Source organism: Manacus candei, unplaced genomic scaffold (genome assembly GCF_025592945.1).
Source record: "Manacus candei isolate 608988 ecotype Guabito, Panama unplaced genomic scaffold, ASM2559294v1 h1tg000028l, whole genome shotgun sequence".
In the NCBI taxonomy this organism is placed as follows: Eukaryota; Metazoa; Chordata; class Aves; order Passeriformes; family Pipridae; genus Manacus; species Manacus candei.
In genome coordinates, this window is record NW_026138076.1 from 27,333,886 (window position 1) to 27,352,540 (window position 18,655).

Genomic DNA, 18,655 nt, shown 5'->3' on the forward strand with positions numbered 1-18,655 from the left:
TTTCCCAAGTTTCAGCCGTCACTATGATGTGAAGCACTCAAGCAATTCTAATGCTAATTTTGTCGAGTTTGTGGTTTACATTACTCTCAAGTGCATACAAATGGGTCAGTGCAAATATGTGAGCAGACAAGGAACTGTACATCATTAAGCAGGGCTCCCAGGTCAGTCAATGAAGCTTCACCTCTTTAATCCTATGAATAGACTTGAAGTTTGAGATTAGGAGGGGAGAAAGCTGCACTTGCATGTTGGTCATACGGAGAGCACGAGAACATTGAGAAGGTGCTGTGGTAATTCTGTGCCTTCTAACATGTCTCCTTTGAGCATGAAGCCACGTTAGCAAATTCAATGGGTGCTGCACACTGGAGTTGCCTTTCTACACTGTTGAAACCAAATGACCCAGGCCCAGGAGCAGGCAAATCCCAGATGCACCAGGAAGGCAGGGAACCAGAAGGCAAAAAGACAGTAGCATAGGGTTACCAACATTCAGCTCACAGGCACTGTAATGGGAAAGCGGGAGGCAGGTGCCAAATAAGTGAAATTTGTTTGCATTAGAATATACTTTGATTCTGAGTTTTCTGACATCCCCAGAGCAGAGTCATCTGCACACAGGAGGGTTCTAGGTCTTGCTAGGATGTCAGTGGGACAAAAGAGACCATCACAAAAGCTAAAGGATCTTAACAACTCCTTAAAAGCAGGTGAAATTACTTGATGTGAGGGGAATGACTACACTGCAACCTCAACGCTACATGTCAAATGAAGATTAAATATTTGCATTCAGTGTTTTCCTATCCCCTGGCCTCAGGAAGGCATTGGGATTCCTCTTTTAGAGACTTTCATGTTGGAATGCCAGGCAGTAGAACTCTACAAAAAAATAAGTTCCATGTAAAACCATTATTTACCTCCTCTGCTTCTGGTAATAATTTAAGAAATTCATGTAGCAGTTCAGAACCATAGGGCTGACTTCTTCCATGATAAATATCTTCAATGATGGATTCAGCAGACCTTGAAAAAACAATTGAGCATACATATTTCTAACACTTGCAGGGCGAAGAGTTACACAGATTATAAAAAACGTGCCTGGGCTGCTCAATGGAATTACAGTGAGGCTATGGATGCATCAATGTCCACAGCAGCACTGTTCTGACACCACTTTCAGGGATGCCTTTACTGAAGGGCAACATTTTCAGCAAATACATATAGCAATGAAACAGCTTGCTCTTAAAAGTTCCTCACGTTTCCCCTTTCTACTAATTGTTTATAAAGAAAGGAAGCCAGTGAAAGGCAGTTTGCATGCAGTATTGCATGAGATACAAGAGCTTCCCTTAACTCTTAACTAACTCCCTGAAAACTGACTTCCACTGGTTAACATTAGTAAACTCTAAACGTTTGGTGCTAAGTCATAAAAGAACTCAAAACTAAACATATTAGAAAACAAATTATGTCAAATTACATTTGACAAACCTGAACAGAACTGTAAACTCCACAAGGAACAGAGCACAATAGACATTTGATGAGCGCTATAAAGAATTTCACACATCTGTAACTTGCACTAGCTGCACAGAAAAATCAAATCTTACTTTTTGAATTGTTTGAGAAATATCCCAATATTCATACTTCTCTTTGCATCCAAAATGGAAACCTGGGAGAGAAAGCAAGAGAGATTAAGCTAAGAATACCTAGGAAAATAGCACATATTGCAGATATTGTTTCTTCAATTGCTACAGATAATTGTGTGCAGTTGCCACCAAATCACAGGCCAAATGAACACACAGTCACTTCTCATCAACAAAGATCATATATTACAAAACTAGTTTTTACCAGGGAAATGCACAGCACACTCAAACACCTTTTTCCAAGTGCAGCAAAAAAAAAAAAAAAAATCCACAGCAACATGTATGGAAGGAATCAATATTTTTATTTCATTACAAAGTAAAAACATTCTTCTTGCTTATTTCATACCGCTGCATCTGTGAAATGTTGCTTATCAGGTAATAGGTTGTATTGCATTTGAAGGCCTCGAGGTTAGGGAGCACCACACTTCAAAACCCACGTTATTTCAGAGGTTTTATAACAAATGTGAGGATGGGATTTCTAAGCAGAGGTCAGTACGCACTAATGATTTCATTCATGCAAACTAACAGCTACGCTGATCCACAGAAAGATAAGCAAGTTGATCTTGAATCAAAACCTGAGACAGATAATGCTCAAAAGGAAGCAAAAGGAAATCCATAATAAAATAACAGTCTCCCCCTACTTTGTATTTTAAAGTTGATTTGCTGCATCATCTTATGTGTATAAGCTCTGGAGACTAAGCAGAGAAAAAAACCCCATGACATTTTCCACTAATTAAAAAAAAAATAAATAAAAATGTTATCTCTTTTTCTTCCTGTAACAGTATACAAGCTTAAACCTGAGAAGTTTGACTTATTTTAGAAATTGTATCCTTAAGGTTAAAATTTTACCACAGCTATTTTGGTGATAACAGTTACAAAAGTCATGAGATTTACAAGGACAAGAGAATTGTTTCACCTTAACAGTGCCACCTGACTGCTACAATAAAACAGCTCAGTACACATACATGTTCAGGACTACTATGGGACTCATGTTTGAGGTTTTGACAACTGGAAAGGTGTTTTGACCTCTGTGACGGTGCTCAAATTAGAAATACATATATAAATGCAACATTGGCATTGTCATGAAATTGAATAGCCTGCAGTCAGCTGGTGACGGCGAAAATATAGGTATGGACTATCCTCAACATACACCCAGGAGACAGCCTCCTCATCTGCTGAAAAGAGTGAATCATATTGAAAAGTTTTCTGAAATTCTGGAATTTCCTAACTTCTGAAAACAACAAAGACTAGAAAACTCAGGAAATATCAGCATATTAGTTTCAATTAGATTAAATTAGATTGCTAGCCTGAAGCCCTTCAGTTTTAGCATACGCAAAGATAAGAGGACACATCGAGGTTTATTCTCCTGTTATCTTGGGAGTTGAGTGGCCCCTAACAGATCATTAAGGAAAAGCCCCTTAACACAGGACCTGTTCAACTATCTCTCTGCCTGCAGTATCTAATCTTTTTCAAATGTTTTACTGCAGGGACCTCTCACTGACCTCTCAAACTGTAACTCCACTCTCCAATTGCTCTGGTCACTCCTAATTCTCTGATTTCTCTGTACTAAGCCTATGAGCTTTGCCATCACGATTTGGCTTTTGGTTTGTTGGAGATTTTTAAACATGTTCACAATTAACCTTCTGTATATATTATTTTCAGTCAGTCACTAACTGCTAACAAGATGACTGACCATCAGTTGGGTAAACCTTTGGTTTTTATGGCACAACTCAGATTTACAGTACAACCTCAAACAAATTAGAGAAATTTTAAACATCTTTCTGTGAAGAAAAACAACAGACAGGAACATATACAGCTGCACTTCTATTATCAGTACAACATAAAAATGTCATAGCTGTTCTTATGTACCAGGATTTTATACACAGGTCTTGCTTTGTATATGCATGTACACAATTTTTTCCCCTGATTTCTTGTTTAAGCACACAATCAAAACACATCCCAGGTTTTGGTCATTCTTGGCTTGGTGTCTACTTTGAGCTTATCAAAAGTGTTTGAAAAAGCTGTCATAACTCCTTCAAGGAGTCTCCAGATGGGAGTGTGAGGAGGAGAATAGGGGAACCTGGCAAATATTCCATAAATACTCTACTCCTTGCACACAAATACGGTATCATCCATCTCACATTCAGTTGCATATTAGATTCATAATCTTAGTCTCAACATCTGTTTGCAATGTCTACTCTTCTCCCCTGAGATTTCATTTGATTTCACCCTTGCAGAAAGCCGTCTGCTGTTGCTTTTCACCCTTCAAACATTACTGCAGCTTTTTCTAAATTCTGCTCAGTCTGCTCCTATCTTCTGTTCATAAAGGCCTTCAACACTAGAGCTGGCACAGCATGCTCCAGATCTCTGCTTGCCATCTAAAGAGATTTTAAAGTGCCATCTACCAGTAATACCCTTGGACTTACTGACTCAAAGAGTTACACTGGACTGGAACTGAAAATTGAGAACAGACATTCCTATTCTCACTGGGATTCTTCATATCAAAGAAAACTCTCATATGGATTTTATGATTTACTTTAGATAAATTCAGGAGAGCTTTCTCCATTCTCATCTTATTCAACTCTCTGAAACTGGAAATACTACAATTCCCTCAGACACTTTCCATCATGTCAACACCTGCACTTTGCCATTCAATGCAAAGCATCACAGGCTCCCACACTTGCCACTTCTGCTTCATAAACAGTGCAATCTTTAAAGCAAGGACACCAATTCATGGACACCAATTCACTCATGAATCTGCTTTTCATCGCCATAGTATTCAACCCAGCATGTTTCCAAAATCTGCAGCAGGCACAGGTAACAGAGCCTCAGTTCAACAAATGTTAATCCACCACTGAAATGTTCACTGTTTCGATGTATTAACAGAAGGGGAAAATTAGCTTGAGTACCATGGTGGAGCTGTGATGATGGTAAGATGATATCAGCTCCTGAACCCTGACACAAATTTGCAATCAACACGACAGATTCAGAGGAGTGTTCTGGGAGACACAAAAAGCCTCTCATCAAAACTGGCTTTGTAGTGACTGCAGAAATGCAACAGGAGTTTCTTGCCATGAAATCATCAATGAGGAACAGGAACATGAACATGACAAAGAGGATTTATGACAGATTAGTGAAAGCAAAACATTGTATGTATTCTTTGCATAAGAACAATGGGTTTTCACATGGTGGGATACAGTTTACAAATCAGAACAAGTATGGAATATCCTGGTGGCTCAGGCTTGGTGCTGAAGGTTAGAAAGAATATAAACAACTTCCTGTTTCAACTTCCACTTCACTTTACAATGCACTAAATCACTGTCGAGTTTAATATTTTGGCCTCTATTCTCTGCACTGCCTGGAATAGTTGAGGAAAGGTCTACTTCCACAGTGCAGCAGAGTGAACCTGGCAGCTTACTAAAGGGCTGTCCCACTCCATGTCATTCTCCCTTGTCACGTTCCTAACCTGCTCTTTCCCTCAGGCAGGCACTGGTACTCATCTCATTTGGTTCTTGTTGTTAGTTCTTTGCTGGATTAACTGGTTGAATCAGCTTTCAAGAAGGTGGAATGTGCATCAGAGCCAGCACAGAGAAAACAGAGAGAAGGCATGTTTAGGAGAGGGGACAAGAGACATCCTGTTCACTCCTTCCATCTTCCTTCTCTTTCTTCCTCTCTCCATTGTACAGGTGCTGGTATTCACTGCATCCTTTCACAAGTCATCAAAACTCACTAAAAGAGCAGAAAACAAACGAAGAACCTCACGGCATTCTGCTGAGCTACTTACTTAAATATGTTTACAGAGGATCCAGTATCTGTATTATATTTTCCAGTATCTATCCAGAGCCAGCAGACATATGGGGTGAGGTAAGGGACAGGAGCAGAGGGACAGTTCGAAGGACAAAGCAAGACCAGCTCCTCTGGTTGACAAGCTGTTCTGCCCACTCTGCTGCCAGGCTTGCTGTAAGCCTGGGTGAGTGTAGTTTGTGCCATACTGTGACACCACAGAAGGACGGTGAAAGTAAATTGGCGTGTAAACTTTACCTCTACACCCCCCTATTTTTCAGAGGCTCAAATTACATGGAACCATAGGGCAAATTAAGCCTTTAGTCAAGGAAACATGTTAATTAATCTCCTAAGGGTTTGGTGAGGGATTGTTTACAAAAAGGAAAGCATTTGCTGTAGGAGTTTTGACTCAAACCTCAAAAGGGACTTCTGTTATAATGACAATGTTACAGCTAAATTCCCTGTATAAATCACCAGCGAGTGAGGAATTAAAAGGACACGTAGTGTTGTAAGCTCCCACCCGTGTAGGACTTCTCCCAAAACTGCTCATAACTTTATAACCAACAGCTATCTCTGGAAAAGGTATGAACCCCCCAGTCTCCTCCACAGTCTCTCCTCAACACTGGCTGAAGAGTCACCTTTTACCACTTTCACTGAAGCAACACCACTGCACGGAGGGGAACCCCACTGCAACAACAGAGCACTCTCCAGCCACGCACTTCTGTAGAGCACTTTGGACATGTGCTGCTTTTTTCAGATTGGGATCTAAGTGATAGTAGAGTTCAAGCAATTGAAGTAATCTTGAAAATTCATTGCTGACATACTATGCCAACTGGGCTAATTCCACTATTTAAACCCCAAAGAATATTTTCACTGCTATACCATAAAGCACTTTCTAAAATCAACTAAGAACAGAGGTAACAAAACAAAAAAACATTTTGTCCATCTTTCCCTGTCAGCCAGTAACACAGCCACAAAGAGAACTACAGCTCCCTCAGCCCCACGCTAACACGCTCTCCACAAGGTCACACAGACACCGTGTACCTCAGCCTGCCTCCAACTCCTTTCAGCCTGTGTAGGTTTTACTACAGTGAGCTGAGGATAATCATTCTGCACTAAAGTAAGTGAGCAGCACCTGACAGCACGGATGATGGGCATCACAAACATTTCCCATGCCTCAGACCTCCAGACTCCTGCTGAACAATGCCTGTCTGTAGTCACGTTAAGCAGGTGAGCTGTTGCGCATCTGTACTTCCGCACTTCCAATAACACATAGCTCCTCGGGATTATCTCCTTCCCTCTTTGCTAAGCAGATAGGACTGCAAAGTCCATTAACACATAAGAAATTGCTCATCACTGTCTGACACACTGCTGCAGCATGCTTGACAAAGCTTAGCAACGGTGTTGAACATTTTGTCACTTAAGTGGCATCACTCAGAGGCAAGTGCTGTTGCCTCACCACCTGCCACGCAAAAAGTCACTCAGGGAGCCCCAAACCAGTGTGCACAGGCATCAAGCAGTGCAGATGCACTGGACCACCATATCAGCTCCAGACAGATGCACAAAAACAATTAACTTGCAGCAAGGCAGGTTTTTGTTTCCAAGGCACTGTATCTTGGTGAATCCCTTATTTTGCAGGCCTCTAATTTTCATCTCTAATGCTGCATGAGTTCTGGAGCACACTGGGGTTTTTCTCTGTGCCAGCTACTGTACCACTATGAGCCACATTCTGTTTTATGAAACTTACTGTAATTTTTACCAGAACTAGATCTTCACTACACAGCAGTTCTGAAAGGGGAAGCTTCTAAGGAAAACACAGCATCTGTAAACAGCACAGGAAGTCCACTCACTACACTCCTGATTCGAAGATGAACATAGCCTGAACACAGCACAGAGGTAATGACTACCTCTGATGATGGCTCCAATTACTACTTCCCGATGTCAGGGCTTCAGAGCCTGCAATACACATGCCTTTCAAAACCTTTCATTTTAGTCTATGTACAACATGCAAGCTATCAGTATACTGGTTTCTCATCTTGTCCCTGCTGATCTTATTTTGACATCTCACGAATCTTGCAAGATACCAGCAACTTTTAGTCCCTATTTTCTCACTAAAAATTGATGCATTGTTACATGTCTCAACCCCATGCCCTCTGTATTTTTTTTACAAGCTAACATGTATGTAGACACACACCAGTGATTAAGTCTGCATTTCAGCCCTCCAATTACTTCACAGAAAGATCAGTTGAGACAATTCAATTCAGGCTTCACAAAGAGGCTGTCTATAAATGAGGATTTAAGAACTAGAAAAGCTACTTATCAGTTCACAGAGAGTGGCTGAACCTGAGAGTACTTGGTATGTAGCACCTCACCACCAGAAGAGAAACCAGTGACAATCTTCAGATCTTGTTAGAAGGTTATTTTAATGCCCAGAAAAAGCATGGTAGATGAAATAAGGTTTTCATGAGCAGGAAAGCCATGTTTAAGAAAGGTGAAACTTTACCTCAATTAAATAACAAATACCCTTAATCACTATATTATGTTTTATATCCTTGCTGTCATTCTGGTGCTTCCCTTCCTGATGTCTCTAGGACACCAAGGGCATATACAGCATTAACCCTTGCAACAGGACCCTCTTCTCTCCTGCATGGTGCATGTTTGCATGTACAACATCTCATCTGTACCACAGACATAGGGAAAGACCTGAAGAGAAAGGCAACAACACACCTATGTTCCACACTGGAAACTCAAGGGCTATCCAACAAGAGTAAATACAGATGCCTTCAGCTCCCTCCACTTATTCATATTTATTTTAACAGGTGATCAAATCACAGCACTTACCAAGTTAAAATAATAAAACACTGTTAGCTCTTTGAAAAACAAATATGTGCCACTAAGAACAAAGAGTTTATCCTTCCCATCGCTCCCCTTTCCTTCAAATCAAGACAAATTTGCCGTAAGGATGAAACTTGACAGAGAAAGAGACAAAGGCGAGGCAGAATTCACATAACTCCCACAGCATTATGTAAAAAAGAGGTTATACTTCAATTCTTACCTCCTCTTTAGTCTCTTTAAATGAAGACTTTGAAGATCGACTTCGGGAGTCCTGGGGCTTGGTTTCTTCCTGCTGCCCAAAAAGTTCCTCAATTGTCTTTGTATCAATCTGATACTGTGGTCTTGCAGCAATTGTCCAGATGTTGTTTTTACCACGGACTTGTTCTTCAGGGATAGTTTTCCAGAAAAAGCTCCGCATTCGTTTTTTTTTGCCATGGTTGTCATGCCCATTTATCAGCTGTGGAGGCAGGGGTAAGTTGGGCCCAGGCAGTGGAGGAGGGGGTGGTGGTGGAGGCAGCATTGCCGGGGGAAGTGGAGGGGCTGGGGGAGCCCCTGTGAGGGGACATGGTGGAGGGGGCGGTGATGCTGCAGGCTGAGAAAGTTGAGATGCTGTCGTCGTACCCTCGCTCATTAATCCTGTTGCAACTGGAATAGCCCCATTTTCTTTATCATTGACCAAGGAGAGACAATTCATAACATGCATTTTATGGCCTCTCCAAAGAGGAGAGTGTTACTTCCTTGGATGGGTTTGAAACATTGAACAGTGAGTGCAGCAGCCACTGGTAACACTCCCTCTTAAACCCTAGTCTGCCAGTAGCAGCAACACAAGAGGGGACTGTATCATCTTCGCAACCTACAACAAAGGACAATAGGGAGACTCAGATCAGAGAGACTGGATATTGTCCCTTGCACTGAAAAGACACCAAAATTAAGGTACAACAGCTATCAAGCTTTTAATCCAGAAGGGAAATTTAGGGACTCAAAAGTCTTTCACAGGGGAGTTGTATAATATTTATCCACACTAAGATTTTAAATAGCTTTAGGTGCCTAGATTTCAAGAACATATATAAAAATAAGAACATCTCTTAAATCACGCACAGTATATATTGAAACTACCTATTAATCTCAGTTCAGTGCAATTTTGTAAGAAAATATATTTATGGCAAATTACTAAAACAAACCAATATTATTCTACTCCTGATTTCAGATACATTTTTAAAGGTGACCACACACAGAAGATATAAATATTAACTATGGTACTGGATTAACTGGATCAAAGAGACCCTGTTTGAATCCTTTGAATTCACGGCTCAAATCCAAATTGCATTAAAATAACAAACTATGTCAAAGATTTAACAATGTAACTTAATGTACTACTTTTTTTGCCTTTTTCACACAATTGCCAATAAGGGAAAAATAGTGTGCAGTCCCTAAACTCTGTATGTTCACTGAGATGAATTTATAGTATTGCTGGTCTGGTTATACTACCTCCCAAAACACACTCAGAGAAGAAAGACCACGGTTTGATTAAGCTGCCCCTTATAATTTACTTCAGTATCTAAGTTAAAAGAGCTAGTTCAGTAACAGAAAGGACAGAGGAGCTGACAGGAATAGGATCCTACACATCCTGAGCATTGTACATATGCAAAGATTTAAATATTTAGGAAAATTTTTACGTCTAGCTTATCTCATGAAACAACTTAACAGGAATCACAATAGCTTTTAGTATTTTCTCCTACATTGTCACCTTCTAAATGAAGATGCTGTTATTGACAGCAAACCCTCAAGTAAGAGTATGATGTCCACAAAACCTACAATTTTGATAAGCCAAATCTATTGAAACAGATTTAATTCATAAGTCTCAGAGAAAACAAGTGTTTTCAAGTACAGACCAAAGAGGAATCCCATGATTTTACGGAAATTTGGAAGCTATCTCAAAAAAAAATGGGAATTGACCAGAAGAAAAAAAAAAGAAAAAAAAAATCAAAGTGCCACACAATACAAATTTAGACAGAAGACATAGAGCCCCTGAGCAAAAATCAGTCACAGGAAAACTCAACAGAAAAAGCTGAAGTAATGCACTGGCACAAGAACAACATCAAATCAGAAATTTGGCACCTATTTAGTGGTATGCCTCTTCAGCAGGGTTCACATGGAGCTAATAGCAACCCAGATCAATTTGACATTGTATAATAGTGATGAAAAAACTTTGCTATTTTTGCCAGAGATCCATCACCGTAGAGGAACAAACAGACCCAAGTCACAGGAATAAGCCTTAGGGCAAATTCTCTCTTGGTCTGCAAGGGCTCAGCCACTCACAGCTTCACTGAAGCCAATGGAAACAAGCACAAAATGATCCACTGTACCTTTTCTTCTCAAAAGCTTGCACAGGTAGCAATGAACTCCTCTCTCCTGCTTCAGACTTTCTAATCTTATACCTTACATTATACAGGTATTCACAAGAAGAGAAAACGTATATCAAAACCTGTATGATGTTTAAATCACAGAAATGATGGAAAATATTTTAATGGCATGGTAAAAAGGAAAAAAGCTACAAAGAAAGTGGATCAGGATAGAGTGTTTCAAATTTAAGTCAGCATTAATACCCAGCTGCTATTACAGGGCTCTGTATGTTCATGCCTCTCCTCCCAAGTTCATGATCATAGAAGCAGAGAGGCATAAAAAAGCAGGTGCAAGGTGGTGGAAAGAGATTAACCACTCAAAGCAATTAAGTGTTGCATTAATTTAAAGAAATACTCCACTAGGAAAAAAACTTTTCCTCCCTACTACTTATTTAAAAATTAAAAATGTATTAGCTAGTTTTCCACCATCACAAAGCAGTATTCAACATTATTATTATTTTCTAACTTGGGTTCCCACAGATTAAAAAAAAAAAAAAAAAAGAAAAAAGAGAGGGAGAGACAGACTGACCAACCATGCCCCTGGCAATGTGCATGAACCTCATTTTGAAACTTTCAATAAATCTGGATGCTTTAGGAAAAACAGGATCAAATCCTAATGGAACAAAGTTGTAGGCAATGAATCATCAGAGTCCCAGCACTAACACACAGGAGTGGAAAATGACTGATCTCAGACCTGAGTGCTTCTGAGTTAGACAAGGGACACTCCTAGTGAAAGGAGTGGAGAAGGCACAGGGAAGAAAACATCTCAACCTAGATGAAAAGACAGATATATAGAACAGGAAAAACTGTTTTCAAGCCAACTGTTTTCAAGCCCTGTACTGCTTTAGATGAGGTAACAGTCAGCCAGAACCAGGAAAGGGGAAGAATCAGCATTTGGAAGGAAGGCATGAAAGGAGAGGCACAGCATAAAGGCTGGCATTCAGCTTTGTTTTCTGACAGATAAGCACGATTCAGGTGACAGAGGTCACCTGCTTGTAAGAGGATGGCAGTCTCGAGTTACCAGGTACCAGGAGACTGGTCAGAATTCCCTTCTCGTGCTGCCTCTTGGAGGAGTGGCTCAAAGATGTTCCCACTGCTCCCACCATTACTGTGGGTGGGAGAGGAGAGAAGCTGGCAGCCAGGACAGGCACTGGGCTGCTTGTTGGTATCAGCAGGTGCCTCTGAGCAGGAAGTACAGCAAGAGGAGGTGGGGAACAACGCAGCCTTTCCAACTGTGAACTACTAAGACACGCTGGGACTGGGATGCGTAATAGAAGCCAAGTAAAATTTTAACTCCTAAGGAGCCTCTCTGCACTTTTCAAAGGATTAAAGGGGAAAAAAAAAGGGAGTAAAGAACAAACGTTTAAGATGTCTCAATTACACTTCATTATTGCATGTTTGTTACCCAAAACAGTCCAAGAAGTACAAGAGCTCTAAAGTAACGCCTTTACTGCACATTTTAATTGCGTCCATATTTGGCATAAAAGAAAAATTTTATTTCTTTGTCTCATTCATTGTTTTAGCCAACCTAATCTAACTTGGAAATGTAATTTAAAATTTAGAGGGTGGGGACAACTTTCTCCCCAGGTAGGAAGAGAAACACTCTACAGTAATTTGTTTCTTGCAAAAAAGGCAGTTGCCACCCAGACGGACGCACACTGTGTTTGCATACACAAATCAACAGGTGAAATGCCCGATGCACTGAAGGGCATTTCATAATTCATACTGCAAGATATTACTCCCTTTAACTCACACCTTAAGTTCTCTCCTGCCCACGTTTCTGTGTCAGGCGCCCTCCAAGTTCTCACGAGAATGCTGGTTTTGACACCAAAGCCCAACCACAGTATTTGGATGTCTGTGTCTCAACAACTGCTGTACAAAGGGGCAAAGGGAGCAACTAGTTGCTGACTGCAAAGAGAGGAACTGCAGACACCGATAACCAGCCCCTGATCCTGCCAAAACCCGCAGGTTACAAAGAAGACACAGCCTGTGCTATCACAGCAACTTCAAACTACATCCCTTCATGCATCCAACAAAACCCCTGGTAGGGAACCACGACCCGGCCAGCCGGCCGGGATGGGCAAAGAACCCCCGAGCGGGTCCCCGCGCCAGCAGGACGGGCACGGGCAGCGGGCCGGGGGGCTCGATTCCAGCTGGTTTTGGCTTGGGGTCCCAGCTGCAGGGAAGGGACTTCCAGTGGAGCAGCCCTCAGCCTCAGCGTCTTGTTTTCCGTCCTGGAGCAGGTGCCTGGCCCCGCTGTGAGGTCCCTGCCTCCGGGACCACCCGAGGCGCCCCGAGAGAGATCCTTACTCCGCAATTCCCTTCCACCGACGCCACAGGCCACGGGGCAGCGCGGAGGGCGCGGGCAGCTCGGCTGGATGCGGGGCAGCACCGCGCCCCGCTCCCCTCGGGCTCCCGTCGGACCCGGCGTCCTGAGGCGCCCCGCCCGCAGGGAGCGCTCCCCGCCCGGCCCGGCCGGAGCTCCCGACACCCGCCCCTGAGGGACGCGCTCGCCCCGCCACACAGAGCCGGGGGTCCCCGCGGCAGCCCCCGCCACGCCGTGCGGAAGGAGCGGCGGCGGCGGCTCTCAGCCCTGGACAGCGGGAGGTCGGACCCTGCGGGAAGAGGAGCCCGTTCCCCAGAGAACGCTCACCCCTCCGCCGCCTCGGGAAGACGGAGAAGGACCCACGTACGCGGGCGGCGACCCCTCTGTCCTCCCCGGCCGCGCCCCCCCCAGCAGCGCGGAGCCCCCCCCCGGCCCGGGGAGCCCTGCACCGAGCCCGCTCCGCGCTCACCCCCTCGCTCACCCCCTCGCTCACCTCCGCGCTCACCCCCTCGCTCACCTCCGCGCTCACCCCCTCGCTCACCTCCGCGCTCACCCGCGGCGCAGCCGCTCCGGTGCCGCCGCCGCCTCCTCCCATCGCGCCTGGCCCGCCGCGCCGCGGGCGCGCGGGGCGGGGCAGCGCAGGCGCGGCCGGGCGGGGCCGCGGCAGGTGACGGTGAGGGCTGCGGGAGCGCCCCGGTGGCGGGACGGGGAGGCACCGTGTCCCTCTGTGCCCGGCCGGTGCCACCGAAACGCCCGTGCGGGAGGAGAGCGACCCGCTCCCCAGAGCCGGCGCCGCCGCGACCGCGTTCGGAGATGCGCAGCGGCGTCTGCGGCGGGACTCGGTCTAAGCCAGCTCCTGCTGAGCTGATCCATTCACACATCCATCCATCATTTCCCGCACGCTGTCACCGCAATCACAGCAACTATCGCTATAGAAACAGGACAGCGGTGCTACCGGCAGCGCGCTCGGCTGGGGGAACGGGCTGCCCTCTCCGGCTGAAGCCTTTCGCCTTCTGCCCTCGCTCCCAAGGAAGCGCATCCCCGGTCCCATCCCGCATCCCTCACCTGGGCGCTCCCCGCCCGCTCAGCCCAGCCAGCCCCGGGGAAACAGGCAGACAAGACGGGCGCGCCGGCTCGGCCCCTGAAGTCTCCAAAGCGGGCGGTGTGAGAGAACTTCAGATGAATTTAAGATGGGATCATAGCCCGGAGTTACGGCGCTTCAGGCAACAGCGCACATGAGTTGTGGATACCTGGAAGCCAAAATACCATCCACTGATGAGACAGCAAACAAATACATTGTTCTAAAATATTTTATCAAGAGGTTGAATCCTATTTCAAAAATAAAACCGTCTTCCCAAAAGGAGGAAAGGTGAAGAACTTCACTCAAGTCAATAAAAACACACGCCATCACTACTTTTTACAGGAGGCAAATTCCAAGGTGGAAACAGAAACTTTTCCTGTTCTGACAAAGAACAGAGAAAGAAAGAAAAAAACCCCTCACCTCCAGCCTTGCTCAGTCAGCCACCAGAGCTTCCGAGCTCAGCATATGAGAGAGAAAATAACACCTTGGCATAGCAGGGGTGGGAAAGCAGGAGCAGGAGGACAAAATCATGTCTTGCTTCAGTGTGTAGTGCTTAACCTGGACTACTGCCTCTTCTCAGGGTTTGGGAGGCAGGAACCAGAGGAAGAGTGGGAGACCAGACAGCCTCCTGTGGCCCCAGGCCTGGAGCCCAGGCCCATGGCTGCTAAGGTTACACCATCCCGACTTACAGTTCTGTGGCCACAGATCTGACCTACTGGTCTGGCAAGACAGCCTGTCTGAGTCACTCAATTAAAAAAAAAATAATATTAGAACAAAAGGAAAATTTAAGGAACGCAATGTCAGAACCTGATCATTTAAGCTCAAAATTCACTGTGCGAAAAGAGTTCAACTGCAGTAAAAGGCAATTCCCATCACACCACACATCTCCACTTGGCAGGCTTAGCAGCAGCTGGAGAGGACACGCTTCGCTTTGAGCCAGCATGGACATTCCTCGAGAGTGTCAGGTCACCCCTGAGGTCATCGGCGAGGAAGGGCTTTGCCGCTTGGACTGCAGCTGCCTGTGTTGGAGCCAAAGAGACTTGTTTTCATTGCTGCCAGTCATGAGTACAAATGTTCACTCAAAAAGACGGAAAGAGCAAGCCAAACAAGAGACTTGCATAATGGCATTGTATTGAAAAAGTCAAAAACTGAACAGGACAGCAGAGGACCTGGTAGCCAGTCCGGATGTGAAGTTAAACTCTTCACTTTTCCCCACCCTGTGGGTTTGTTCTCCCTGAACTTTTCCAAAACACTGTGTTAGCAAATTAAGGTTTTAGCTGATTTTTTCCCTAAACATGTTAACACTCAACAGGCAATTATTTTGCCTACATGGCTAAAATTAATCTGAGTTACAAACAACTGAAAACAGGTCTTTAGAGTAGGAAGTATTAGGCAACTTTAATAATAGGTAGATCAAGCAGCCCCACCTATAATAAACAACAAATGCACCTCCCTAGAACAGATAGCATTTAGATGAGTTGGTATACTACAAAACCAAAATCATATTGTTAAATTTTTAAGATTTCTAGTTAACAAAATGCTCAAGACAGTTTTCAAGATTACTTTTTTTTCTTTGAGAGGAAAAATAGCCCTTCTCTTTAGTAAACTCCACTTTTCTTTAGAGCACAAATAGCTTCTAATTCTTTAGTCTGAACATGAATTTAATGACTGAAGAGATATAATGGAAAAAAAGCAGTTTATACCATCTGAACAAAAGATGTCATCATCTTCATTACAAGCCCACAATTCTACAGTGTTAGGACCAAGCCAGGAGAAGAAGTTACTAGTGACATTCCAGTCACGTTAAAATCAAGTTCTATTTCATTTCAAAATTAAGCACTGTTGTAGTTAACCTCTCAAAACAAAACCCTGCAATTAATTACCACATAAAACTAGCATGATGCATACACACATGTAGGAAAGGCAAATCAACACTAAAAAGGCAACACTAGTTTTTAGCATTATCTAACTCTCAAGTGCTTGAATTTAAAGCCTTTAGTATTATTTAAAAAGCAGCAAGATGTATAATTATTTAACTAGCACAGTAGGACACCATTTGTTACGTACCATTTAGTAGGAACACACTGCTGATAGCTGAACTGTTCCTGACTGAACCAATGGATTTATGCTGCCATAAACAGCAATAACAGGGCAAACCTGAACTAAAAATTTGTTTCAGGTTTATTTGTTCTATATCTGATCTCTGCACTTAATTAAGAAGTGTTATCATACAGCCACACTGGTACCCAGCTCAGCTCTACCAACCCATGTTGCAAGGCAACTCTGCAAAGATACTCCTGAGCTCTCTTTCTGCTCCTCCTGGAGTATCAAATACTCCCATTTTCCCCATAGCTATTCTCTTTAAAACAGGTTCTCATAAAGAGAGGAGACTGAGTGTATCTGCTCAGAACACAAAGTTCTGTTCACCTACAGCCATTCTGAAAAGTTGAACACATACTTTATTGAGTGTAAGCACTTAACAGAAACACACCCCCAACAGTGGACAGCACAGAATTGTTGCTGCTCCTGCTCCCTTCTTAAAATCTTTTTTTTTTTTTTTTCAGAAAGGCAGCTGAAGTGTAAAAGGCAGTGCTTTTGTGCCAGCGCTCTCAGCTGTAGGAAACAAAGGATTTGCAAACCACAGACTGAGCTTTTATGTCCAAGGCCATTGCTCTGCAAGGTTCATCCGCTGCTGCTCTGCGTCTCAGAACGAAACAGCAACACAGCATTTCCACTGCTTCTCCACCAATTTATGCCCTTCTCCAAGGCAGGCACAAGCCATCCTATTGCTACTCCTACACTACAGGGTAAGGTACTTCCTTTATTCATTTCAAACTACTGCCATGATGACAAAAACTTGTAAACCTGTAACCCTGTCTATCTGGCCATTTAGTTTCTACATAAGACTCCTAGAAATGAAGAGACAGGACCTTGGTGAAAATAGGTGCAGAAAGGTGAACAAGACTGCTGTCAGACACACAACTGTGCTTTCTATGTATCCCTAGCTTTAACACCAGACCAACCTGAAAGAACATAAAGATGTCAAAGAGCTATTAGGAAGGCCAAGTAACAAGGAGAACTGAGAGAAATATAAACCAAGCAACAGTCAATTCCTCTCTGGATCTTCTCATACAAAAACCCCTTTCAATTTGACACAACTTAGTCGTCAGTAGTAGGGTAAGTTAAGCAGGGGGCTATCACAAAATATGAAGAGATTAATGACTAATACAAAAAAATCTGTGACTAGTACAACCCTCACACCAAGCATGCAGCATGGAAAAGATAACCAGACTAAAAAGAAACAAGCCTAAAGATAATTGCAGATGGGGAATGCTAAATAATTACAATATCTTATACTTCTTGTAACACCACAACAAGGAACAAGAGCAGATAAGCAGAGCATAAAAAGTGCATATACCCCCCATTCAGTTCAAACGGAGTTGAGGGGAACATTTAGCTTTCCTTTTACATTGCTTTGATCATTTTTTGAAGGACAGACAGTCAAGAGATAAGGTTCCTGGGAAAACCAGTTGACTGAAGATTGAAAAAAAGCTGTTATTTTAATGATGCTGGTGTGTTACTGTACTCTGCTTGTATAGACCTCTCTTCAAACCAGAAAGGTTCTTTGTAAGGAGCTTGGCAAAGCATGGACTAAGCCAAAGAGTATTTTTAGAGCAGAAAAGCTGCTGGTAGAATTCAGACAAACAAAATAACAGGAGCAACAAGTTTCAAACAAGCTGGAAGTACATATAACTTACAGTGTGGTCACCGAGAATCAAAACAGCTCCCTGGGTCTCTGGTACAGCAGCTACAACAGCATATTTGAAAATGCTACTAATTGCTCTGAATTCTTCATCCTGAGAAACCTCATGCAACACTATAAGCATCAACAGAGAGGAAACCTTTCATGGACAAGACTCTACTAGGTGGATACTGCCTCCTCTACAAACAACACCCCCCCCCCATCCTGACAAATGTCTACCTAGATAAAAGCTGCATTATAACCTTAAGATATTTGTGAAGCTTTTTTGCAAGCATCAGAAAACCTGACAACCCTAATTACTTTCCATTAGAAAATCTGGAAGTGTCTTTTACAATCTCTTGATACAAGTTTCTAAATTTGGTTAGATCTAAAGAGCTAATTTTGAATATAAGATATGAGCTTGAATTATTTCATAAGCATATATATTTCAGTGGGGACAAAGAAAGTAAGTTAAAAGTACTACAACAGACTACTATCAGTTAATACCTATTAATCAGCCGAACAGAGAACCCTCCTCACCCAGGCTACCAATTGGAATAATTGCTTTGGTGAGCAAAATGGAAGCAATTCTTCCTTCCCCCGGTCTTAAACAATACACAGACAGGTAATCTCTTTAGTCCAACCTTTTCGTCCAGGTGAAGAGACTCTAGCAGTTTTAAGCCATTGCAAAAGTTTGAGAGTTACACAGAGCCACATGGGTCGTTCCTTCATAAGGCAGTTGCAGATTCAAGTTCACTCTTACCATTTCTGAAAGATCAGTTCCTTCCGAGCAACAACTATCCAGGAGACACAGCAGGAGCCACATGAATCTGAGACAGAAAAAGTGATACGTGTTCCTCATGGATCCTTTTC

General features: G+C 43.2%; 1 protein-coding gene across 2 annotated transcripts in view; it reads right to left on the reverse strand.

Annotated features, from left to right (window-relative positions):
- The window catches only part of FHDC1 (FH2 domain containing 1), a 37,184-nt gene extending 23,048 nt beyond the window's left edge, over positions 1-14,136 (reverse strand). The window contains exons 1-4 of one of the 2 annotated variants that reach the window (XM_051790522.1): positions 14,025-14,136; positions 8,452-9,084; positions 1,578-1,639; positions 900-1,002 (exon numbers count right to left, since the gene is read on the reverse strand). In XM_051790522.1, the coding sequence (XP_051646482.1) occupies positions 900-1,002; positions 1,578-1,639; positions 8,452-8,934 (648 nt within the window). In that variant the 5' untranslated portion in view covers positions 8,935-9,084; positions 14,025-14,136. Of the gene's footprint in view, positions 1-899; positions 1,003-1,577; positions 1,640-8,451; positions 9,085-13,500; positions 13,565-14,024 lie in introns of those variants that run through there. The other variant, XM_051790523.1, reaches the window with a different exon arrangement.
- Positions 14,137-18,655: the final 4,519 nt, after the last annotated feature.